Source organism: Typopeltis vanoorti, chromosome 21, assembly GCF_054136105.1.
Source record: "Typopeltis vanoorti isolate ZY-2024b chromosome 21, IOZ_Tvanoo_1.0, whole genome shotgun sequence".
Classification (NCBI taxonomy): domain Eukaryota; kingdom Metazoa; phylum Arthropoda; class Arachnida; order Uropygi; family Thelyphonidae; genus Typopeltis; species Typopeltis vanoorti.
This window is the reverse complement of record NC_143569.1, coordinates 58,496,212-58,523,425: the sequence shown is the minus strand read 5'-3', so window position 1 is coordinate 58,523,425 and position 27,214 is coordinate 58,496,212. Positions and strand designations below refer to the sequence as shown.

At 36.4% G+C, this 27,214-nt stretch overlaps 1 protein-coding gene across 4 annotated transcripts in view; it reads right to left on the bottom strand.

The window, feature by feature from the left end:
* Positions 1 to 27,214, bottom strand: part of LOC150094880 (diphthine methyltransferase) — a 154,600-nt gene that overhangs the window by 82,335 nt on the left and 45,051 nt on the right. For all 4 annotated transcript variants that reach the window (XM_090411429.1, XM_090411431.1, XM_090411430.1 and 1 more), the window contains exon 3: positions 9,169 to 9,509. In XM_090411429.1, the coding sequence (XP_090267555.1) occupies positions 9,169 to 9,509 (341 nt within the window). The remainder of the gene's footprint in view (positions 1 to 9,168; positions 9,510 to 27,214) is intronic.

Genomic DNA, 27,214 nt, shown 5'->3' with positions numbered 1-27,214 from the left:
GTGAAAACTATTTATTTTCTGCAAAATTTAAAAACCAAACAAACATTTGGTGAGTCTATAAAATCTACTTGAGCATATTGGTTCTACTACTACTATGTTCACTGGGCAACTACAGATGCCATATGGTCACTCCGATGCTCGGTGATGTTCCACACCTGGCCTCGCCATGTAGTCCTGTTGTTTGCTTTTCTGGCAGCCTCAACTCTCTGAAGATCAGTCACTCCACACATGCCATCCATCCATCTCATTGATGGTCTACTCCTGCCTCTTTTTCCAGGAACTTTACCTTCTATTACTATTCTGAGACGTCCTCCTTCCATTCTTTCTATGTGTCCAAAATATTTTAACTTTCTTCTATCAATATCCTTAAGGAGCCTTAAAGTTCTACTGATCTTTTCTAACATCCATTCATTTGTACACCTTTTAGTATATGATATCCTCAACAACCTTCTGTAACACCGCATCTCAAAAGCAGATATCCGTTTCTTATCTGACTTCTTTAGGTTCCAAGTCTCGCATTCATACGTTACTGTTGGAAAAACAACTGCATCCAAAATCCTCAACTTTGTTCCCGTGGAGATAGATCCATCCTTCCAGATTTTAGACAGGTCTCCGACTGTTGTTTTAGCCATTCCTAACCTTTTTCTGACATCTTCTGAACAGCAATTCTTCACATTAATAATGGATCCCAGGTATTCACACTTGCTGACTTCCTCAATTCTTTCTCCATTAAGGTACACTTGTTTCTCAAGAGCTTCTCTGTTTGTGTTTCCTTTGAGAACCATGATCTTTGTCTTGCTAGAATTGAGTTGAAGTCCTCTTTTATTACTGATCTTGTTAACTTTGTTAAGAATTAGTCCTAGTTCTTCCATGTCATTACAAAGGAGTACTGTACCATCAGCATACCTCAGATTACTGATCAATCTACCGATATAAAATTAATAACGGAAAAAACTCACGTATAAAGATTATCTAATAGAATAATTTTTGCCTGTGTGTCACAGGCATCTTCAGTACATATTAAGCTCAAATTAAACAATAACTGACAATTCCAAAAAGCACCACCTAAGTAGCTGGTGTAAGATAACTAAAAAGGTCAATAAATTTCCTAAAAAAAAATCGATACAATAAAAAGTTAGGAAAGATTAGCTGATTTATAAAGTACTATCTCCCATAAAGGGGATAGACGTAAGCCGTCGGATCTGTTTAAGTTAGGAGAATGAAGGAAATTTCGGACAAAAGGGAAGATCTGCCTTTAATCAGCTAGAAGAACACCAATCTTCTTAAATTGAATACTTTAAACCTGAAAAGTCTGGACTTGTAGAACATGCCATCTTCATTAAACATAGAGTTCATTGGAGAAAGACAAGAGTCAGTTCCTCATGGAACGCCTTTATAAAGAAACATGTGAAACTCTGCTTCATTCTCCTAACTTAAACAGATCTGACAGCTTACATCTGTCTTCTTTATGGGAGATAGTACTTTACAAATCAGCTAATCTTTCCTAACTTTTTATTGTATTGATTTTTTTTTAAGGAAATTTATTGACCTTTTTAGTTATCTTACACCAGCTACTTAGGTGGTGCTTTTTTGGAATTGTCAGTTATTGTTTAATTTGAGCTTAATATGTACTGAAGATGCCTGACACATAGGCGAAAATTATACTATTAAATAATATTGTACGTGAGTTTTTTTCCATTATTAATTTTGTATCGATATGTCTATTCACAGTATACCTCTTTTAAAACTGATCAATCTACTCTCCTATCCTAATTCCTGTCCTGAGCTCATCCAATGCTTCACACATGATGCCCTCTGCATATATACTAAACAAGTGAGGAGAAAGTAAACATCCTTGCCTAACTTCTTTTCCAATTTGATGCCAGTCAGTCAATCCAACACTCTTACTGTGGCTTCTTGCTCCTTAATATAGGGTTGAGAGGGATTATTATTATTATGGCCAAAATAATGACTGCACTCATGAGCGTAATGATGGCAGTCAATTTATTTTAATCAACTGCCATCATTTTGCCAATGAGCTAATGCCAATGAACTAACTGATAGTTAGTTCAGTATTGCAGAACTTACACATATGCATGACATCACTTTTCAATAGGAAGGAGTGTGTGAAATGACTGTGACCCATGTAGAGCCAAGCAAAAACAACTTCCTCTTCAAAGAGCATGCAAAGACTGACTGCTATAATTTAATTTCAAGCTTAATTTAACTGATTTTATTATTGGTCTTTATTCCATGATAACTGTCACTGGAATAAAAGTATAATAATCTGCCAGTAGTCGGTATAGAGCACTGGCAGATGGTGAAAGCTTTAGAAACAAGCTGACCTGGCTTTAATATTTGCGGTCTTATTTCCCTTAATTTCAATGTGACTTGGAATCCAAGGATGTACAAACAAAAGTGTACATCCAAGTGTACAATTTTGTGGTATTCTGAGAAACCATAGAAAGGACATGTTGGAATTGAGAGAGCACAAGGTGTTCCTGTAGCTCTAGCATTGTTACTGCATGTAAAGAACTCTGTGGATCTGTATATATTTTGCACCTTTGGCAGTGATGCAATCTTATGTAAAGCAAGCTCTATAGCTTACAGCTCAGATACTATGATACTATGCTGTCTAGGAAGACAGCAGAAGATCCACAGCAGATGGTTCAAAATCAGATGCCTCTGATTTTGAACCATCTGTGCAGACAGGCACAAAATTAGAGTATTGATTCCTATGAGCTTCAAAGAGCTGCTGGTGGACAACAGGAGGTGGGGGAATGTTTGAATAGCTTGCACAGAGAAAAACTATATGGTGGAGGTGTATTTAGTGGACAATATCTGAGCAATATTGTCCATTCTCCCATTTCTAGATCTTGTAAGAAAGCTTTAATATACAAACCAAATGGTTGTATATCAATGTAATGGCTGTTTTCTAAAGATTTTCCTACCATGAAAAAAAAATAATAATAATAGTTGGCTATTTAGGGATTTTATTTTTGTAGCATATAATAAAGACAGCTGTTGACACTGAAGCCACAAAGGAGGTTCAATTTTCTCAATGTACAGGCAGAGACTGGTTAAGTTCTAAATGCCCCAGTTGCAATTCTTATGGCTTGATTGTGAACAGGGTCTAGCCATTATAGAACACTCTGGCAGAAGCAAGACTTGGGAGCCATAATCAAGTTGCAATCTTAAAAGTGTGTAATACAGACAGAACAAAGAACATCTATCAATACTCCAAGAGGTGGAAGATAGGGTGTGAAGGTTGTTCATTTTTTCAGCACTTGTCTCATAATTGACATGTGAAGAAGGAAATTAAGTTTGTTGCCAAATGGGAACACCATAAACTTGGCTTCTAGTGCAAGTGGGATTAATGTTAGTCTGAATTATGGGTTAGAATGAAAACCACATCTGCAGCAAAAGTGCACACAAACTGTCTTCTGCTGTGAAAATCTGAATCCATTTGCAAGCATCCATTTTGAAAGATGATCAATGGCTTGCTGCAGCTGTCTATATTACATGAATGACAGAAGATGCTTACTATTACTTACTATTGGAGGAAGTTGTTCTATTATTGAGATGACCTTGAGTGCAAAAAGCATGACACTTAAAACTGAACCTTCTGGGACTCTCTCTTCTTAGATGTACGGTAGGGAGAGAGTAGTTCCCACTCAGACTTGGAAGATTTGTTTATATACAAAGTTCTAGATAAAAAAAAAAAAGGGTGATTCCCTCTGAGACAGACTAAAACTGTGTAGGTTTTTCAGTATTCCAAATCTCCAAGTAGTGTCATATGCATTTTCCATATCAAAGAAAACTGATACAAAGTGCTTGCATTTCAGGAAAGCATCTATAATGGATGCTTCCAGCCAGACTAGATGACTGTTGTGGAATAATATTTATGAAAGCCAGATTGTGTTCTAGAAAAAAGGCTGTTTCTCTCCTGAAAATCTCTCTCTCTCCAGCTAATCAGAGCAATTGGTCAATAATTTATGAATGATTTTGGATCCTTCCCTGGTTTTGGAAAGGCAATAATAATAGCCTTTTGCCAGGTATTTAGAAATATGCTCCCACAGAAAATTGACTTATAAAGGTGCAACAGATGATTCATAGATGATAGTAACCGACATTTAACCAAAGTAGCTTTCATTTCTACTTTAGTGAACAACCTGTTGGATTCTTCAGTATCATTTGGAGGAAAAAAAAAAAAGTAAAGAATTTGTTGTTTTTCTGCTTTATATTTTTCGAAAAGGAACGCATTTTCATGGATAAGAAGAAGATGCTGATGTTTTAGCAAAAATCTCCTTGAGCGTGCTGGCAATTATTTTGAGCCAGAAGGGTAAAAATTATGTTTTAAGATGTGGAGATGGTGGGTGATGTATCTGCCTTTCGTTTTCGTATTTTGCCCCAGACTCTTTTACTGCTAACTGCTCTTGTTATGGATGATGTATATTGGATCTAGGATTCTTTTTGGCTCTGATGATGGATGTATCTTGCTTGGGCTAGAGCACATTTGAAAGCAATTAGGTTTATTGTTGTGGGATTTTCAGGTCAGTTTGTCTGTTTTTTTCAGAATGAAACACACCAAATTTTTGGGAGAAAATTTACCCTGTAGCCTCTATATGAGACCAACTAACTCACCATGTGCTGAAAATTTCTTATAAATGTTCTTTGTGTCTCAGACAGGTCTAGGGGGGGGGAGGTTTTATCCTGCCACTAAAGACAAACCCCCCTCCTAGACCTACCTGGTGTATACCAAGTCCCTTGCAGCTGTAAGCCGTCCTACTTTGGCCAAACAGGCAGGACAGCTAATATCAGAATTTCAGAACACAAGGACTAGATCTGGTTTCACCAATACAGCCACTCTGCTCTTGCAGACCATGCGCTGGTTACCTGCCATAGAATATGGTGGAAGAAAGCCACGATAATACACCGTAGTAAATTCAAATACAAAAGGCTATTCATGGAATCAGCCTGAGCCCTAAGAAACAATCCAAACCTAAACAAATTTGGGTGCATGAGACTGCCCCAAATTTGGGAAACCTACATCAGAAGTCCTTTAGCCCAATTGGCCAAGAATACCAACATTGCCCACTAGGGGGCACCATCAGGACTTTTAGGAGAAAGAATAGCTTCCTGCTTCATTCCTCATTTACTGTGTGTTGTGCTTGCATGCACTTGTCTTGTATTTAAGTTCCTGTGATAATGGCAACGTGACGTTGCCGAAATATTGCAAGTGTATTAAAATTTTTAAGGTATATTCTATCGTACACTGTAATTTCCTTAAGCTTTTTAGTAAGAATGCTTAGCAGACGAACAGCTGATTATCAAAGATATGTCAGATGTACATGGAGGGAGAAGGTTTATGAGTAAAGCAGATGAGTAAGAAGTGAGATTCCACAACACCCTTTTCTTTTCCTGCCATTTTTTATGTTAATAATAATGAATAGACTAAAAGTCTATTCATTCATAGTCAAGGAGTTGGAGAGATTGGTTAGGAATAGCATACAGGATTGCATTGATGGACACAGCATTCTTTATGATGGTCAGCATGAATTTGTAAAAGGGAGGTGTTGTTTTAACAATTTACTTGAATTCTGTGATAAGGTAATGAGTGTGTTAGATACAAGGGGGGGGCTGAAAGTTCTGATAATCCCCTAGAACAAATATTATATTAAAGCAATTGATATAACTACAAGAAATAACCTACCTTCAAGCTCTTTTAACCCTCATGTTTCATCAAATTATAATAATTTGTTCTTTTTCTTTTAGGATATATATAAGAATACATGTCAAAGGTTTGAAGAAATTCGAAGACACAGAGGTGAGGTCTGTCATCAAGTTTTTTGTGCTGTAAGAAAAGTCCAAAACTGAGATTCACCAAACTTTGTGTAAGACTTTAAGGGACTGTGCCCCAGCATATCCAACAGTTGATAGATGGCTGACCAAGTTTAAAACTGTGCATCCTGAGACAAGAGATGCCCCCAGTTCAGGAAGACCTTCCACAGTGATCACCTGAAAACATTAATGAAGTGCATGCCATGATCCTTGATGATAGACCAGCCAAAAACATTGCAAAGACTGGAGATATCCATGGTATAAGTTGGGATTATTATCCACCAAAACATCAGAAGCTCAGTGAAGTGAGCTTCTGATGTTTTGGTCCCCCGAATGTTTGAATGCCAACCAAAAGAGAGAACATGTGCTATCCTCTCAAGGGATTTGGGGTCATTCGGAGAAATCGGGAGCAAATTTTTTGGCCCATATTGTGACTGTTGATGAAACATGGCTTCATCACTATGACCCAGAAACCAAACAACAGTCAATGAAGTGGAGACACAAAGGTTCTCCATGGCCAAAGAAATTCCAAACCCAAAAGTCAGCAGGGAAGATTCCTGCCATTGTCACCATCCATATCCCATAATGGGATATGGATGGTGTAATCCTTACAAAGCATCTCAAAAAAGGTAAATTGTTATGGCAGCAGTTACAGTTCTGAAGGAAAAATGCCGCAGGAAACTGAGCAGAAGAGCGTTGTTTTTGTAGGACAACACATATGTTCACACTGCTCATGTAACCCAACAGACAATACACAAATTGGTTTTAATATCTGCCTCACCCACCTTAATCACTACACCTGGCCACATCTGTCAATTTCCAAATTTAAAGAAACAATTGAAACGAACAAAATTTACCACAGATGATGATCTGCAGCTGAGGAGTGGTTTGTGCAACAAGAGTAAAACGTTTTTCCTCAGAGGACTGCAAATGATGCAGCAGTGTTGTAATAAGTATTTAAATTATTCTAGATATTTCTCACGAAGTGGGAAATATCTAGAATAATGTGTACGTTACGTGGTTCTACCTCAATTCCTTCATGGTAATTATCACAACTTTTCAGCATCCTCATAAGGGAGAATCATATACAGTGATATTCTTGGATTTTGCAAAAGCATTTTATAGATTACCACATGATAAATATAGGTGGACAAACTGCAGAGGATGGGAATGTATAGTATTTGGAAGTCTTTTTTCCACTTGGTTAGACTATAATAAATTTAGTTGAATCCTTTATCCAAGTATAAGCAAACAAAGTTTGCACCTGAAGTATCTTCAGGACTAAGGCAACTCGTGGTAAAGGTAGATCAAGCTCTCATCACTCCTTATCTTAGTATCTCCCATAATGCAAAGCACATTTCTTTGCGGACAAGTATAATGCTATGCATTAAGGGAAGGGCCACTACCCAGACCGGTATCAACCTTTATTGAGGTCTCGTCAGTGGGAACCAGATCCAGAGGTGGTGTTAAGGTTGAAGCAATGGAGAAGTCATCTTTACCTATACGAGTTGCCAAAAGGTGTCTCACCGTATTATTAAATTACTCTGAATTTAGAGAAAGATGTTGGAAGTTTTTTCCCACTTGGTTAGACTATAATAAATTTAGTTTAATCCTTTATCTAAGTGTAAGCAAACAAAGTTTGCACCTAAAGTATCTTCAGGACTGAGGCAACTCGTAAAAATCCAGAGTAATTTAATAATAAGGTGAGACACCTTTTTGGCAACTCGTATAGGTAAAGATAACTTCTCCATTGCTTCTACCTTGGCATCACCACCTCTGGGTCTAGCTCCCACTGACAAGACCTCAATAAAGGTCGAAACAGGTCTGGGTAGTGGCCCTTCTCTTAATGCATAGTATTATACATGTCTGCAAGGAGATGTGCTTTGCATTATGGGAGATACTAAGACAAGGAGTGATGAGAGCTTGATTCACCTTTACCATGAGTTGCCTCAGTCCTGAAGATACTTCAGGTGCAAACTTTGTTTGCTTACACTTGGATAAAGGATTCAACTAAATTTATTATGAATGTATAGTATATTGGTTTTTATCATATTAATACAGAGAGGATTATAGCTCCATCTCAATTCTTTCACCTATTCTCTTCCTTCTGTATATCAATGATCTTCTTCAATTAATTTGACTGCATATCCAATTCACAGTTTCATTGATGTACAGTACACTGTATCTCTCTTTCTCAAGTGACAAGTGTTATACTAAACAAATCAGCAAAACTTCCACAATATATCATCTTCTGCAAATTTAAAATTCTAATCTCCAAACCAGATGAGATTGAAGAAGATGATTTCTCTTTGGGATAATTATAACCTGAATTCTTTCATGGTATAAACATATTACAAATATCCTTCTCAACATTCAAAAAACTAAGTTTTCTTATTCTGCTTAAAGTATACTTTACCTACCTACCACTGAATTTATTCACATATTTAGGGTGCTGTTGCTAAGAGCTACCTAAAAATTTTAAATTAATACAAAAGAGCAATCAGATTAATAATTGACCCGTCTCTCAGTACTGTAGGCCCAAAGATGTGAGACCCTTTGACACCTCTGCGCATGTCAGAAGGAGAATCCATTATTACACATCGTGTAATATTAACTTCTCTTTTATGAATATTGTAGTTTATAAAGTGGTAACTATTTTGCTTGTATAACAGTTGGAAAATTTTATGTATAAAGCACGTGATTTCATGTATTGGTTGCCAATTCGTACATCGCCTTATTTCTTTCTTCCCTTCAACATGAATTGACTCTTCTTGGCACCGAGCCAACTGAGGTTCTCGTATCTGTGGTCGGACAGTAATGCACTTTTACACAGATTTCACAGTTGCCGCTGCTTGCATTTTCCAGCCCCTCCCCCACCCAAACACATACTGCATCTAGTCAACCCTTCTTTAAAGTTCAGCTCCAATGTATCTGAAGACAAATTTTTCATCCTTTTTGTTAATTCCTTCTGCTGCTGTCATGTTTGGAACTCTTCTGTATCTGAGATGAAATACATAAAATATGTAATACACAAACAGACATCCAATGAGTATATTTGCAGAAGTTGTTCCATATCAGTTATTGGTAAGTAACCTGAGAAGTATTAATAACTCATCAGTTCATCAGCAATTCAGTTCAATATTTACATTTTTAATGGAAATTTAAGGTTGATGGAAATTTAAGTGATATAATGCAAAGTTACATGAAATTATCAGTTATAATTCTTAAGTCACATTTCACACATGATTAAAAAAATTCACTTCACTAGTATTCTGATTAAAATGTACTTTTTTTTTTCTAGAAAAAAAAATAAGAGTTTTTATTTACTGTTTATGGATCCATGATGACCAATCTAAGGACAAAGGTAAGGTTTCCTCCATGCAGGGTAGATGTAACTTGAATATTTCTTGGATTTTTCTAGTAGAATTTTTTGTGAAAGATTCATGCAAACTTTCCAAATTAAACAAACATATATGACCATCACTAAGGACAGCACCCAACATACAGATATTGTTAATTAAATGCGGACACCATTTCAAATCCAACACACCACTAGTGTCAACAGTATCAATTAATTTACACACATACAATCCAGAGCTCTCGGGTAATAATTCATAAAGACAGATCCCTCCAACTCGGGACTGCTTAGCAGAGGCTGTGCAGGATTCCTTTAAAAGAAATATAACTAATTACAACATCATTAGTTATAAAAAACAAATAACTAAATATATTATAAATACCCATTTCTTAACTGCATATTACCTGCTGATAGTTTTTTTCAGTTGTGAGTGAAGATACATATATCTTCTTCTTCATGTAATTTGACACCATCTTAAGTACTCACCTATTAGTCCTAACAACATTTCCTTTTTTATTATTATTATTCAGGCCTCCATGGAGTCAAAAGACTCATCGTGGGAGGTTCTTCCTAAGAACATAAAGTCTGTCAAGACTCATCGAGGGGAGGTCCCCCCTAAGAAACACACAAACCACCCTCCACGCAAAGAAACCACTCCTTACCCTCTTGCTCACAGTTTCCTTTCGTAACTTCCAGGGATGGCCTCTTGTCATCACTCCTTCCTGCTGTTCAACCAAGCAAAAGAACTCCCCAGTGTCAACCCTGTAACCACCATTCAAGAGTTTAAAAGTCTCAATCATATCACCTCTCCTTCTTCTATCCACCAAACTCTGCAGTTCCACATTCCCTCAGCTGATCCTCGTAACTATGCTTGTACAGTCCTGAAACCATCTTTGTCATCCGTCTTTGTATCCTTTCCACAGTTAATTTATCCCCTTCAAACCCTGGGGACCAAATCTGAGAACAATAGTCCAAGTGTGGTCTGATCAGAGACTTATACAACGGAATGATAACCCTCTTATCTCTGCAGGTCAGTGTCCTTCTCATAATTGCAGCAATCCTCTGTGTTACCTTCACCACCTTTGCAATGTCCCCTATACTTCAGGTTTCTATCAATCATCAACCTCAGATCTCTTGTCTCCCCTACTTCCTCCAGTATAACTCCTCCCATAGAGTATGCAGCACCCCATCGATGTTTCCCAAACCTCAAGACCTTACATTTTGCTGCATTAAACTGAAACCCCCATTCATTTTCCCATCTATTCTAGCTTATTTAAATCCTCTTGCAGGGGTACCACATCTGCACTATTACTAATAATCCTAGATATTAATTATCTACCAGATATTCAGGAATCAGATCTATTAATGGTAGTCTAGGAATAACCTAATCTATGTATTATACAACAGCACAATTACATTCTTATCCTGACTTGTCAGAATTCAAAACAAAAAGACATACTATTGAAATAGATAAAATGTGCAATATTGAAATATATGAAATGTGTAATATATCTTAGGAAAATCATAATTATTATTATTATTACGTGACACTTCCAGGGAGTCCAAGGACTCATCGAGGGAGGGTATCTACTCTACAGCTCTCTGTTTCCACCGCTCAATCTACCAACTGCAATTATCATCTACACCAATGCCATCTACTGCCCACCACCACTAACATTTTTTGTCTGTAAATTAAAGACAATCACAAACATCCATGCCCATGGCAGGATTCAAACCCACAGCCTTTTGGCTGGAGAGTGGATACACTAATCACTCGGCCAACCAGGCAGGGAACAATACATTGCTGATAATAATTTTGCAATAAAAATCTTAAAAATTACAATTTCCTCACTTTTTCTTCTGAATAATGTTGATTAGGTACTTATTATACAGTCAACAATAAAATAAAATTGCACAAAGACCAGTTACTTTCTGTGAAATTTTCTATTATCAGAACTTCCAAGTGAACAGATTAAATGCATTTACATGCAAGGCCTATTTTTTTTGCAACCGCGAGTGCACTATATTATAGTTAGAAACATTTCATGCATTTCCAGGAATTTTGTGTCAAATTCCTACATTAGGACATGCATTGGAGCAGAATTTGACTCATAATGGTAACATAAGATTTGTAAGAATTTCAAGGAATTTTATCAGACCAGAATTGTTTGACTTCATGAAGAGGATAAATTGCTCCAGGAGTGTCATGATCTGGCATTACTGACAATCTGATTGATGACTGAATATTGAATAATGACACTGCTCCTACTGAATAAACTGTGAGGAACTTAGTGAAGTGCCATTATCAATTATACAACAGCAGACGAGAAAGGAGGAGGCAATATTTGTTGCAAAGGAATGTTTGCAAAAATGAAGTGTCTTTAGTCATCAAGAATCTATGAACCTTATAGTTTATATACTCATTTTATGCATATCAAAAGATGCTTAAAAAGTAATTAACACTTCTAGAACTGGAAGATATTTAGTAAGTTCAGACTTATCTGCTTTTATGCCAAATCTACCAAATAGATCTTCAGTTTCTGTTCCACCAAGTAAACAGGCACATCTTCAAAAACATTCTTGGCATGTTTCATTCAAAAACAAAGCACAGGGAAGTTTTAGATACAGTAGTTTAAATCCTTTATATTTGCTAAAATGCCAGCACAAATATTTACTGTGAATTCCAGTTAGCACGTCATTATTAAGATCTCTTTGCAAAATAAAAGTGCAAAGAGTACTGGTGGCAACTGTTGCAAGTCCCATACAAACAACAAATATTTAGTTAAGTTCACTCATATCAGACTTCTAGGAAAAACTTGTCCAGCCCATCTGACAGGTGATGTTTTGGATAGTAAATTCTATTACATTTATTTGCATCTTCTATATATTTTTAAATCAAAATAAAACATTCATACCAAGTTTAAATTCAAAATTACTGTATTATTTGTTGTTAGAACATAAAATTGAAGTAAAAGAAAGCACACGAATGTTATAAAGTGCAGGCCAGAAGAGTAATGAGTGTGGTAAGAAAAGCAAAAGCGGATTCATCATCATACGTATCAAGGATTTAGGCCTAGTATGGCCTGTTCTGGCCTTAGAAGTCATCATTGAATCGTTTAAGAGGACGTCCTCGTTTTCTTTTTCCTAATGACTTGTACTTTAAGGCTTGTTTTGGTAATCTTTCTGTTTTCATTCTTTGAACGTGTTCCATCCATCTATGTTTATATTTTTTAATTTTTTCAATTACTGGTTCTTGGTTTAATTCTTTCATGATATCTTCGTTTCTTTTGTGATCAAATAGGGTATACTTTGCAGTTTTTCTAATAAACTTCATTTCTTCTGTCGTTAATCTTTGTTTGTCTTTTTGTTTTATTGTCCAGATTTCGCTTCCATACATTAAGACCGGTAGGGCTAATGTATTGTATACTTTTAGCCTGGTTTGTTTTTGAACTAGGTTTGGTTTAAATATAGAGTTAATTACTCCTGTTATTTTTAAATATTTTGCAATTTTTATGTTTATATCTTTTTCATTTTCATAAGTGATCATACATCCTAGGTAGTTAAATGAATTCACCTGTTCTAAGATCTTGTTATCTAATACTATTTTAGTTCTTGCTGGATCTTGTCCGTTAAAGGCCATAGTTTTTGATTTTTCCGTTGATATTATCATACCATAATCTTTGGATATCTCATTTAGATTTAAAATAGCTTTCTGTAAGTTATCTTCAGAATTTGTAATTATTATTTGGTCGTCTGCAAAGAGGAGAGTGTTTAAGTTAACTGTAGGTGAAAGTTTAATTCCTTGATGTAAATTTTTACTCCATTTTATTATTTCATTTAAGTAGATATTAAAAAGAGTTGCTGAGAGGGGACATCCCTGTTGGACCCCTTGGTTTATCTCTCTTGTATATGATAGCTCATGATTTAATCTTATTTGTATTTGATTATTTTCATATATACTTGTGACAGCTTTTAGGATATTATTTGATATTTGTCTTTCTTTTAATGTTTCTTTTAACTTTGTCAAATGCTTTTTCAAAGCCAATAAATGCAATATGTGTTTCTAAATTATATTCTCTTCTTTTCTCTATTATTAATTTTAGGCAGAAGGCTGGGTCTATACATGATCGTCCTATCCATTTTGTACCTCTAGAATAAAGTTTTCGGAATATTTCATTAGTTGTTATTTAAGATTCTGCTGTATATTTTGTAACATGAATTTAGTATACTGATACCTCTATAGTTTTTAGGGTCATCTCTATTACCTTTCTTAAAGATAGGAATCACAATTGCTTTTTTCCATTCTATTGGGGGAATACCAGTTGAGTAAATTTTATTTAAAAATAAGAGTCTTCCTTTGAATCTTGTTCCTGCGTATTTATATAGTTCTGAACCTAGCTTATCTTCTCCAGGTGATTTTCCGTTTCTTGTTTCTTTTAGGCTGATTTCTAATTCTTCTTCAGTTATTTCCTTTTCATTTTCGTTAATTGTTTGCCAGTTGTCTTTTTTAAAATATTTGTCTGTCCACAGTTCTGTGTAGTAATTTAGAAATTCTTCTAATTTCAATTCAGTGTTTAATTTTATGTTTTCTTTGGTATCTGCATTTAGGTGTTTCAAAATCTTATATACATTGGGTCTTATTTTATATAATTCATGTTCTAAATTAGAAACAAATTTATTCCATGATTCTCTATGTCTTTTTCTGACTTCTCTTTTAGCTATGCTCTTATTCTTTTATATTCTATTTCATCTTCTAATCTTTACTGCTTAACCATTTGTGATAGGCAAAAGCGGATTATGAAAGGAAATTAGCCATGCAAGCTAAAGAGAATCCCAAACAGTTCTTTCAATATGCTGCAAATAAAAGAAAAACTGTACACGGCAGAATGATTTTAAGGAATGCTGATGGTAGGGAGATCACTGAATCAGTTGATATAGTGGAATTACTGAGTGAGCACTTTGCAAGAGTATATCATCCAGGTGGTGACATGGAAGGAATGAAGGAACCATTAGTTTATACAGGAATTGTGGTTAATGAAGTGGAGGTGAATAGTGTATTACAGAACCTTAATGTGAATACATCTGTGGGATTGGATGGTATACCAGCACGGGTCTTACATGTAGCAGCTAAAGAATTGTCAGTGCCCTTGACCATGTTTAATCTGGTCTCGGGTCTGGTTTAGTCCCGAAGGGGTGGAAAGAGGGGAAAATAGTTCTACTGCATAAAGGCGGATTCAAGACTACTGTTGCAAATTACCGACTGATCAGCATATCAGGAGTCGTTGTCAAGGTCTTGGAGAAAGTAGTCAAGAAAAAAATACAGGAATGGATAGATGATAATGGGATACTGTATGGGGGACAATATGGTTTTGTGAAGGGTAGATCATGCCTCGGTAACTTGCTCACATTTTATAACTCAGTGATGGCTGAACTGGATAAGGGTAATAGGTTTACAGTTATAGTGCTGGACCTTGCTAAGGCCTTTTGACAGGATACCACATGGAATTCTAATCAGTAAACTACGGCATATGGGGATGGATATAATGTTGGTGAGATGGATAGGAGGGTGGTTGATGGAGAGATATCAGAGAGTAGTTTATTCAGGAATACAGTCCAAAAGACGGCCTGTGACTAGTAGTGAGCTGCAGGGTTCTTTTCTTGGACCACTGCTGTTTAATGTGTTCATTAACAATATAGGAAAGGATCTGAGAAAAACCGTTCATTTGTTTGCTGATAGTGAATCCACATGATGTCAAAATTTTGCAGGATGATTTGGATAGATTGGAAGACTGGGCTAAGGAGAATGGATTTCAATTTAATATGGCAAAATGTAAGGTTATGCATTTTGGGGTGAAAAGATTAGCAGCAGTATATCACATTGGTGGGAACTGTACTCCAGGAGATTGATGAGGCCAGGGACTTGGGAGTGTTGGTGGATAGGGAGTTGAAGTTTAGGGGCACATTGCAAAAGTGGCTAAATCAGCTCATCAAATCACTTGGATGCTGAAGAATACTTTGTGAGCAAAGACAAGCAAGTTATTGTTCCTCTGTATCGAGCCTTGATAAGACCCCATCTCAACTACTGTGCCCAGATTTGGTCACCTAGGTTTCTTCTTGATGGGGAGGAGGTTGAGAGAATCAAGAGGCAAGTACCCAAGATGATAGCAGATCTATGGAATGAACCTTATGAGAACAGGTTGAAGATTTGTTGGTTGCAGAAATTAGTTGATAGGCAGAAAAGGGGAGATATGATTGAGACATTCAAATTGCTGAAGGGATTTCTATAGGATTAATTCAGAGCATATTTTTGAGAACAGAACTGGTGGTGGGAGAACTAGGGGACATCCATGGAAGCTGGGCAAGAGTGTTGTTAGTAAGGGTGTTAGAGCTAGGTTTTTTTACTTTTAGAGTGGTGAATGAGTGGAATAAGCTGCCAGAGTCTGTTGTGGGGACTATGACAGTGAATGAGTTCAAGGCAAAGTATGAGAGATACTGTGTGAATGTCGGATAGCTGTGATGGACATAATGTTTAGGGCCTCCCTCGATGAGTCTAAGGACTCCTTGGAGTCGCCTGTAATAATATTAATAAAAAGAAAGTTTTACTCTTTTAATGTTTTGGAATGTGTCTGTATTTCTACCTCTTTCGATTATAAAACTAACTGTATCTAATGCTCAAGATTGATCTGGCAAATAGATTTTCCTCATCACTGCTACCTCCTGTGATTCTCTCAGTAAAAACGACATGCCTAACTTATCAATACTCTTGCTTCTATTTCATTTCTGATGTACAAGAGTCCTAGTATAAAATAAACAATTTGCACTACATTTTGCTCTTGCAGACTGCCAATCTGAGGAAGCTTTATTCCCATGCCGGTGCCCAAGATGTTAATTATTGTGAAGTTTGCTTGTGAGTTTGTTTGCATGCTGTTATAATGTAAAACTCAATGTAGCTTGGAAATACCAAAGCGCTTTACATTGATTTTTACAGAGGTGAAGTTCCTTGAGAATGCTACAAAAATAACCTTGTTTGTCTCTACAGGGTGTTCGGGATAAATTTGACAGTTTCGTAAGGAAAAAGAAAATCTTCTTTGTATCTATTAAATTTAATGAATTGACAAAAAAACATTACAGGCAGAGTTAATTACAATACTATCAACAAGATTTACTCAAAATAACCACCATTAGCATCGATCACAGCTTCAATTCTGCTTCGGAACCTCGAACAAGCTGATGCTACAGTCTCCCTGGGAAGGGCCGCAAAAACTGTTTTAATTTTATCCATTAACTGGGCTTTTGTATTACTGGAAGTGCGATTGGTGTCTTTTTCAACTGCGCCCCATACAAAATAATCCATGGGGTTAAGGTCTGGGGAGTTTGGAGGCCAAACATTTGGACTGGTGAAGTCGTAGAAATTTTCAGACAACCATTTTTGACTTTTCCCAGAGGTGTGGCAAGGGGCCGAATCCTGCTGCCATACATACGGCCTACCATTGGCTACCCTTGTTATCCAGGGCTTGACTACAGTTAGCAACTCCACGAACAAAGCCCAAATTCCAATGCCAGGGTTCTTCAACACCTGTTCCTGCAGATTTGCGAGGAATTCTGCTGTACGAACGCAATCAGATCGTCTGCTAGGGATCTTTCTTCTTGCTACATCCTCGTAGTCACCATTGCAAGTCTCTAGTTCATGCCTGATTGTTTTTACTGTATTCAGGGAGCATTGGGCAGCAGTCGTAATATCCTTATTTTGATGGCGGGCACGAATCATCATGATACAAGTTATTCTCTTCCATGATTCAGGTGGGTTCCAGCTATCCATCCTTTCTGACATCTTGTATATAAATGAAGAAGGGTCCAAACTTTTAAATGAAGAGAAGTGTGTGTTAATACATGTAACTTACGGAAAAATATAATTAATTATAAATATGTCAAATTTATCCCGAACACCCTGTATATGTTTTATGCTAAATATTACTGTAAATAACCCTATGGGAATTAACTGTATTTACTCCTTTAACAAGAATATTTTAGAATGTCAAAAACAAGCAATGCTTTGCCACCAGAACTTTGTATAATAGCCCTATATCAAGGCATAAGAAAGTTATTTACGATTTAAGTGTATGAGAAAGTTGCTTACAAGCTCTGCACATAAACACCTTCGAAGTCAGTGTCTAAGAGATCGGCAAGTTTCAGCTGCCCGACAAGATAGGATTAAAAGTGCACACGGAGGAGAAGAAAGAACAGGTCGTCTGAACTGAAGATCAAGGAGTTGTGCCAAATTCTTCAGGGTTTACAACTCTTTGTGCAAAGTCTCAGAGAAGATGAAATAAAAAGGGACTGAGCCGAACATCGGGGTCTTCGTGGTCGGCAGTTACAGTCTTTGGAGTTGGCAGTTAGAGGCAGAAATACTGGGAGTAGGATCCAGAGGACCAGACGTTGCTGTGAGCCCAAGCCAGAGAAGAAAAATGGGAATGACGAGAGAACAGCAGATGTAAATACCCAAGCCAAGCCAAGTGTCGGTCAGAAGTCTTTTGCCACGGGAGATCAACCAAAGCCAATAGCTGCAGAGCGAACTTCAAGTGCCAGAAAAATTGCCCGTATGCTGAAACCTTTGGCCTGAGCTATTCGTGTCCTGCTGTAAACATTTCGTTTATTGTTTATTTTGGCACTGGTTGTAATATTAGGTCATTGTTCTCTATATATTAATATTATTATACCTTGCGCCTTTGTAACCTCTATATCTACTTGTATACTCTGATTTATTATTACTATACCATACTTCTATATCTCTATTCTTTCATTAAACTTATTTAATCCTCCTTTTAACTTTATCTTTTCCTTTCATATACTCTGTTAACTTTCATCTCTTTCGCTTTACCTTCAGTATTCCTTCCTTACACCGGAGATCTCTAGAAATTTGTTTAGATTAAAGACTGCGCCACTAAGAGTTAAGAGTTAGCCACAGTCGTCGCTACCTCTTAACTTTAATTTGTACCTAACTTTAAACTCCCCGTTCACAGGATCGTATTTATTTAGAACAGTGCATTGCGTAAAAGATCAAGCGGCACACTTTGCAAATAAAACAAACATGTTTATTTATGCTGAAACATCATACAAACTATACACTAATTAAATGCTATTTGTTACTCCTCTCTAAGTTAAACACTTTAGAGGAAGTTTTCTTTAGGACATTTTCTTAAACATGCAACAAAATACCAGTGATACAAATAATTAAGCAATTAAATTAAATAACTATCAGCCCATTTACAATTTAGGAATTATCATGCCTTGATTAACTATAACCATAAATTCCAGTCTTCACTCAATATATAATTCTCTTTATGCAAACTACTTCTCATGACACTATATATAGTAATTCTATAATCTTATCAGTTCTTCAGAACAGTCTCATACAATGGACAAAATTACTTTAAAAACAACTTCTCTCTATGCAAACAAATTTTCATTCTACTATATATAGTAATTCTATAAAATTATCAGTCCCTCTAAACAATCGTTCACAACATAAGAAAATTTACAATGAAAATGAACTCATGACTCCTTCATCAGTATAGTGCACTTGTTCGTACTTCCTTCACAGATTCTCTGGATTCCCATCTATGTCAGGTCTTGTGCTCTTATTTTAGAGGGTTCATGGATATCATATTCTCCTCTGGAATGGCATGCAGGGCTGGAGCGCGACTTTTCGGCATTATAGACACATGGATGCACGGTTTGACGTAATGGCTTAGTCATCCTGGTCCTGGGCTGCTATTCACTTTGTAAAGTTTCACCTCTGGTTTTCCCTCAATGACCTCATCTGGATTCGATGTAGTCCATGGATCAACTCCCTCCACTTTTTCTCCTGGCGTTAACTCTGCCGATGCTCAAATGTCGATCTCTTTTCTATGATCCTTATATTTGGTTCTCCGTGGGACCCTGGGCAAAGGTTGGGACCCCCAAATATTCCCGTGCAAATCTTGAACTAAGGTCTGCGGCCCCAGTACTTTCATGTGCAAACTCTTAACCTGCTTGAAAGCACAGACTTCTAGCTCTCCCTGAAGATTACGTTTAATCCTTTTACAGCATAGCAGAGATGCTTCTGATGTATACCGCTCTCTTTTGCTATTGACCTTGAAGGCAGTATCGGACTGGCTTTGAATGCAATAGGTTTCCTCTATACAAAATACTAACATCAAATACATTTCCGAATTCTAAAGAATGGCCCTTGAACTTCTATTTTAAGACATCTGTTTACTCTATTTAGCATGTTAATTCCTCTGGGTTTTTATACATGGGCTTTTGGTATTACTTACATAGAAAATTACAATACCTTGAACTTAACATATTCATACATCTTCTATTTATACAATTTTGCATGTTAATTCCTCTGAGTTTCAATATATGGGCTGTTAGTATTATTTACATAAAAATTTTACAAGTTTACTTTTTGTGAATTCTTTTGGATGTGACCCCTTGTAAAAGTCGATGCAATAAAAAAAAAAGAAATTTAGGCTGCATCGAATTTTACACTGCAAATTGCAGTCAAAAAGCCTGTGAATTTTTCCCAACGAGATGCCACTGAAGCAAGACATTCCAGAAGGAAGCCTAACATCCGAGATGAAAGAAAAGGAATAAGAACTTTAGTGCAAGACCTTTGAATGAGTGTGTGATGCAGAGCCTCTGTAAGTTTGTTCTGTTTTTTTGTTGTACATTTCCTTTTATAATCTAGGAGATACGTTATAGATGGGCTGATAAGAATTAAGTTAATAGTAATAAGAAGTGTCCATAAGAGAGAGTCATTTGGAATGTTAATAATTGGCATAAGATTTGTGAAATAACTTGGCATAGTTAGCTAATCTCTTTGTGAGTAAATTAGAGTTTCAATTTGATTTAATAAGCAGAGAAGTAATTGAGTAATCATATTGTATAGCTATTTAGTATTGAAAGGGGAAGTTTATTTCTTTATGCTGAAAGTCTAATGGCCAGGTAGAGAGAGTAACCTCCCTATCGTTTAATTAATGTACTTTGATATTAATGTAAATAAACGTGCTTTATTTATATGTCAATAGTGTGCCGCCTGATCATTTAATTTACAATGCCCTGTTCCTAAATAAACTCGGACTTGTGAGTGAGAAACAACTAAGCCGTTAAAAGCGTAGTTTAAACACTTGAGAAGAACCACGAATGTTTATGTAAACTTTAGTGAAAGAATTTTATGCTAGTAAGAGAGAGAGATCTACCAGACGTATTACTGAGTCTTATGCTGATATATAAATTACTGGTGGCGCAGTCTCAACATTTTCCAGTGTTCATAGGCATACGACTAGTAAATACGAAAGGTGAATAAACATAGTATGCAATAGAATAAGTAAGAAAGGTTATGAAAGCAAAAGCACACTGCTAATTAGAATAAAGATTGTTACAACAGTGTAGTAACCAAACAGAATTACATAAGCAGGCTTATAAATAGCAAATGTTTACAATAACTTACTTGGAACACTACAGAGTTATTATTTGAATGTAGTGTATCTATGAGGAAATGACTTTTACATGAACAATGTATTCAAATCAGTTTCCTGTATCACAGTTTGTGCTTTCCTTAAAAGTAACATAATTAGATACATTTAGTTAAAGCTAGTTTTTCAAGAAAAAAATTATTTCTCTTCTTCAGCATTTAACAGAAACAAATAAGTTTTGTCCCACTGCAATGAATTAAAATGAAAATTTTCAAATAATTTGCAGTAAAATATGAAAATGTTTAAATCTTGGTGCATAAAATAATAATAAAATTAAAATAATTTCATCCTGCCCATGATACTGATCTATTGTGGGTTTATTTTTCAAAGGTGGAAGACATAAAAAAATGCCATTTTTGACACATAATTTTAAACTTTATCAAGGTGTATTCCACACTCAGATCATTTAATCTGTTGCAGCTATAGGAGTGATTCACTCAAAGCTAGAATGGCTAGTAATTTCTTTTAATAATGAAATACCATGAATTGGCATAATTAAAAGAATTACAAAAACAAGGGGAAAAAAAGAGGAAAAGTCATGTAAAAAACTTCATTAATATAGCATTTTCACTTAACTATCATAAGCATCATCAGTACATGATCACAAAATGGCAATTAAACAATAACAGATAATTCTAAAAAGTGCCACCTGAGTAGCTAATGTAAGATAACCAAAAAACGGTCAATAATTTCCTAAAATATATAAATATAAACGTAGACAAACTAAAGTTAGGAAAGATTAACAGGTTTAAAAAGTTCTATCAAAGGGGACAGATGTAGACATCGGATCTGTTTAAGTTAGAACAATGAAGTAATGTTTCATAGGTTTCTTCATAAAGACATTCTGTGAGGAAATGACTTTTACAAAGGACTCTTGTCTTATTCCAATGAACACTATGTTTATTATTATTATTTAGGCCTCCGTGGAGTCAAAAAACTCATCACGGGAGGTCCTTCCTAGGAAACACAAAGTCTATCATACCACTCATCAAACTCATTGACTGTTCTCGCTCTCACCACTATCAGGCAATGCATTCCACAGTTCAACCACCCTCCATGCAAAGAAACCACATTTTCTATCATAGTCTATCATACCACTCATCGAACTCATTGACTGTTCTCGCTCTCACCACTATCAGGCAATGCATTCCACAGTTCAACCACCCTCCATGCAAAGAAACCACACCTCGTCCACTTGCTCACAGTTTCCTTTCGTAACTTCCAGGGATGGCTCCTTGTCATCACTCCTTCCTGCTGTTCAATCAAGTGAAAGAACTCCCCAAATGTCAACCCTGTAACCACCTATCAACAGTTTAAAATCTCAATCATATCATTTCTCCTTCTACTATCTACCAAACTCTGGTCCACATTCCCTCAGCCAATCCTCATAACTATCATTGTACAGTCCTGAAATCATCTTTGTTATCCGCCTTTGTACCCTTTCCACAGTCAATTTATCCCCTTCAAATCCTGGAGACCAAATCTGAGAATAACAGTCTAAGTGTGGTCTGATCAGGGTCTTATACAAAGGAATGATGACTCTTTTATCTCTGCAGGTCAGTTTCCTTCTCATTATTGCAGCAATCCTCTGTGTTACCTTCACCACCTTTGCAATATGTCCCTTGAATTTCAGGTTTCTATCAATCATCAACCCCAGATCTCTTGTTTCCCCTACCTCCTCCAATAGAGTATGCAGTGTCCCATTGATGTATCCCAAACCTCAAGACCTTACATTTTGCTGCATTAAACCGACACCTCCACTCATTTACCCATCTGTCTAGCTTATTCAAATCTTATTGCAGGGCTACCACATCTGCACTATTACTAATAACCCTTCCCAGCTTCACATCATCTGCAAACAACTGAACATCCCCCTGCAATTCATTGATATAAAGGTTAAACAATATAAGTCTAAGTACTGAGCCCTGTGGGACCCCCACTCCTAACCCTCTGCCTCCTTGAAACTACCCCACCATACACAACTCTTTGATACCTATCGGACAGCCAATCCTGAATCCAGTTGACCAACCTGACATCTAAACCCGTGTGGCAACTTAAATATCAGCTTATCATGTGGCACCCTGTCAAATGCCTTTGCTAAATCCAAAAAAACAGTATATGCCTTTCCCTCATCTTGTAACTTTATTATAAAAGGCTTGCATATTACTAAAACAAGAGAGACCCCCCCCCTCAGTGTTACTTGATGTCATCCCCCTTCTCCCAAGTACCCATTCCCACAAGAGGCCACCCCTGCTACCATTCACCTTGGGCATTCTAGTTTTCCTGCATTGACACAGCGATTCATTCAGAACAGCAATCTCTCCAGATGCCTCATTCAAATACAAGTGGTCTCTGTCTTCAAACGCCCTCCAAGCATCCACATATTCTAATCTTCTCTTCTGACACATTCTAGCTATTACATTATTTAATATTACTGCTCTTCTTCTCAGCTCATCACTATCATACCTAGGCAACATGCACACCATCTTTCCTCTCTGCATCTTCTTTCATACAACCTCAAGCAAGAATCTCATATCTCTCGCTACCCAATTTACATCATCTCTCAAGTCATTTGTTCCTACCATCACAATCATCTCCTCCACCCTTTCACCCCTCTTAATTGCCATAGCCACACTTTCTATCATTCCTCCAGGCAAACACTCCTCCGCATCCTATCTTGCACACCACGAATCATTGAGTCCCCATACATTACACCTCTTACTACCTTGTTCCTCAATTTCTCACATGCATCCCTCACTCTCTCTAACACTTTCTCTCTATGTTCCCCTACTTAAACAGAACAAAGTTAAGGGAACACAGTCTCTTCCACTGTTCCTATTCTCTCCTCTTCTATCATTCCCATATCTCTCTCTCTCATTCCCTCTCTTCCACTTATTCTATTCTCTCCTCTTCTATCATTCCCATATCTCTCTCTCTCATTCCCTCTCTTCCACTTATTCTATTCTCTCCTCTTCTATCATTCCCATAACTCTCTCTCTCATTCCCTCTCTTCTACTGTTCCTATTCTCACCTCTTCTACCATTCCCATAAATCTCTCATTCCCTCTCTTCTACTGTTCCTATTCTCACCTCTTCTACCATTCCCATAACTCTCTCATTCCCTCTCTTCTACTGTTCCTATTCTCACCTCTTCTACCATTCCCATAACTCTCTCATTCCCTCTCTTCTACTGTTCCTATTTTCTCCTCTTCTATCATTCCCATTACTCTCTCTCACTCCTACTTTGATTCATCGTGCATTCATCTCTTCCATTTGCCTAATTTCATCTTTCATACTTCTCATCTAATTCTCTAGACATCCCACCTGCTCTTTCAGCTCATCTATCTCTCTCTCTGCAAGTCAGCCCCTCTTATTTGCCAATCATCCTCCCAATTGAGACCATCTCCAAAAACTTCACCATCATTACCTTTCCATACTCCCCACTCTCATTATTTTATTCATATTTCTCTCCCTATTCTCGCCCTCTATCATACCACTCATCTCTCTATGTGGAGAATCTCTTGCCTCTGACTCAACAAGGTCAGTTATAGTCATCTCTAACTCCCCAAAGTTCTTCCCATTGCCTGCATTTTGCACATATACGTATTTCCCCTTCTCTCACTTGCCACTGCCACATATACAACCGCCGGAACGCATACATTCTGCAAGTCCCACATGCTACAAAATCCTGTATTATATCACGCAAAATGGAGTCCTTAAATGGGGGGGGGAGACACTTGGTGATACACCATTTGCAATTTTATCTGCCGCTGCCACTATTATTCAAAATAGTGTCAAGGAACTATTACAACTAAATGCTAAATAAGTATAAGGGAGTATAACTATAGGTATAACTATATAAGTAAAAGTACAAACAAGATACAAACAAAACATTTAAGTATACTAAATATAAATAAAATAAAACTAAATAATGAAAACTTATGTTATCTTCGTTTTCTCTTCCACCATTATGCATCCAATTCCGACCCTGTCTTCTCGGTAACCAAAATACAGAATATAGCAACAACAACTAACCCCAAAAACAACAACTGAAGGACACTTTAATACAAGTGGCCTTCAGTGGTTGTACTTCAGTACAGAAAAACAACTTAGCACAAATCTCGACAGAAGTCACACTATTCACCAATTACAAAAAAGCACTGTTTTCAGCACAGCTCGTGTTGATAGCATGCTCAGCAAGTCCAGACTCAGGCTCATGGTAATTAATATAAGACAGACTTATGTGCTTTTATATGAATAAAAGAAGATCTTCCTGTTTGTCTGAAATAAGGTAACTCACAAGAGTAAAGGAATCTGGTATATATGGATAACTGAAAGGTAGAAGCTTGTACTTAAGAGTAGTGAGAAAGCTGGAGATTTTTCTAATGGGGTGAAAGGCAAGAAAAATATTCAGTGGTTTTAAAACTTTCACTATGTATTCCATAATGATTCCAGCCTTTTGATTAGAATGGTGATGAGATTCAGCATGGATATAATGGCCAATGAGTCTTCTTCTGAAAAATTGAAATGTATGCTCCCATTTAGTTGACAAAGAATTAGAGCTAAAAAGGCTAATTTTTATTTACTTCTAAGGTGAATTGGATCATGGGATGAAGTGCATTTAATTTGGAAAGAAAAACTATAGTAACTCAAAGGAAGAGCCATTCCAAATTGCAAAAATATCATCCACATCTGTACCAGTGTGCAGGTCTAGGTGAAATGTTATCAAAAATATACTGTTCAGTGTTCCATGAAGAAGTTGGCAATAGCAGGAGAAATGAGATTGCCCATGGCTCTTCCTTCGATTTGTTGACATAATTTGTTTTTAAAGGAGAAACAGTTAGAATATATTACAAAATCAAATAGTTTAACAATATCTGAAGGAAATTCTTCTTGAAGTAATTCAATGGTATCAGATAAAAGAATATTAGTAGGCAAGGATACAATATCTAAACTAATCATAATATCTATGTCCATATCTATATCTGCTTTCTTCTGTCACTATCTTTAAGGAGTCTTAAACTTCTGCTGATCTTTCTAGCACCCATTCATTTGACTGCCAAGGTTCCAAGTCTCACATCCATAAGTCGCTAATGAAAAAACAGTAGCCAGAATTCTCAACTTTGTTCTTGTAGAGATAGATACATCCATCCTTCTGGATTTTCACCTGGTGTTTTAGCCATTCCAAGTCTTCTTTTGATGTCTTCTGAATAGCAATTCTTCACATTAATAATGGATTCCAGGTATTCAAACTTGCTGACTTCCTCAATTCTTTCTCCTTTACACATTTCTCAGGAGCTTACCTGTCTATATATATCCTTTGAGAACCATTTGAGAATCTTTGCCTTGCTAGGATTGAGCTGAAGTCCTCTTTTTGTTGAAGATATGTCAACAAAGAGAATTTGAAGGAAGTCTAGTTTTCTAATTGAAAATAGCATGCATTTATAAAAGTGGGATGCTCTGACAAGGAAACATTTATATGTTGAAAAATATCAACAAATTTCTTGATATGACAGTAAAAAAAAGGAAAATACCATAAAAATAAAGCAAACAGGAGAAGCTTTTTAATATCAACAGAAAACTTTTTTTTTCAAAGTTGTCTAGCTTTCTGTTGACAAACAGCTAAACTACTATTTAATTCTTTTTGAATGGATATTCCTATGATTCAGTGACTATATTTAATAATTTCAGCTTTCTTTAAAATTACTGACTTTTAATCTTTCTAATTCTAGCTAGCAAATGGATTTAGTTAAATTTTCATGGAAGGACACCATGTTCATTTAGTGTAATCTCATTCTGAGACAGTGCAAAAAGAAAATTGAAGTAATGAACAGTTCAGAAACAGAAGAAAAACTAAATACAGCATGTGAAACTAACTTTGTTTTTAACAGTTTGTTCTGATTAATTCTTTCTCAAATTAAAAATGCCAAGAAATTATATTCTTGTTTAATCCTTTATCCAAGCAGAAGCAAACAAAGTTTATGAAATATCTTCATGACTAGGCTATATAGAGGCAAATACTTCACATTAATTGCTTTAGTATCCCATAATGCAAAGTACACATCCTTTAGGTGTGTATAATACTATACATTATGGGAAGGGCCACAACCCAGACTGGTTTTGACTTTTACTGAGGTGCTATTAAAGTCAGGGGATGGGGATGCCACTCCCCAAAAACTATGAGTGATGTACAAGATCACTCCCAATCTCAGTGAGTCACCCAAAAGGACCACTGCTAAACTCGCCATTCCTAACCTGAATCACCCCAGGTCAGGAAACTCAGTAGTGGCTACATACAGTGATAGGCAAAACTCTAGCACCAAGCAGAACTGCTCTATTCCCTGGGATGAAGTAAAAAGATGTACTTTATTGAATGTCATCAGTGAGGGCTAAACCCAGAAGAGACAACAAGGTTAAAGTAATGCAGAAGTCATATATACCCCATATACAAGTAGTGAAAAGGTATAACACATTATTATTATTATTATCCTTATCCA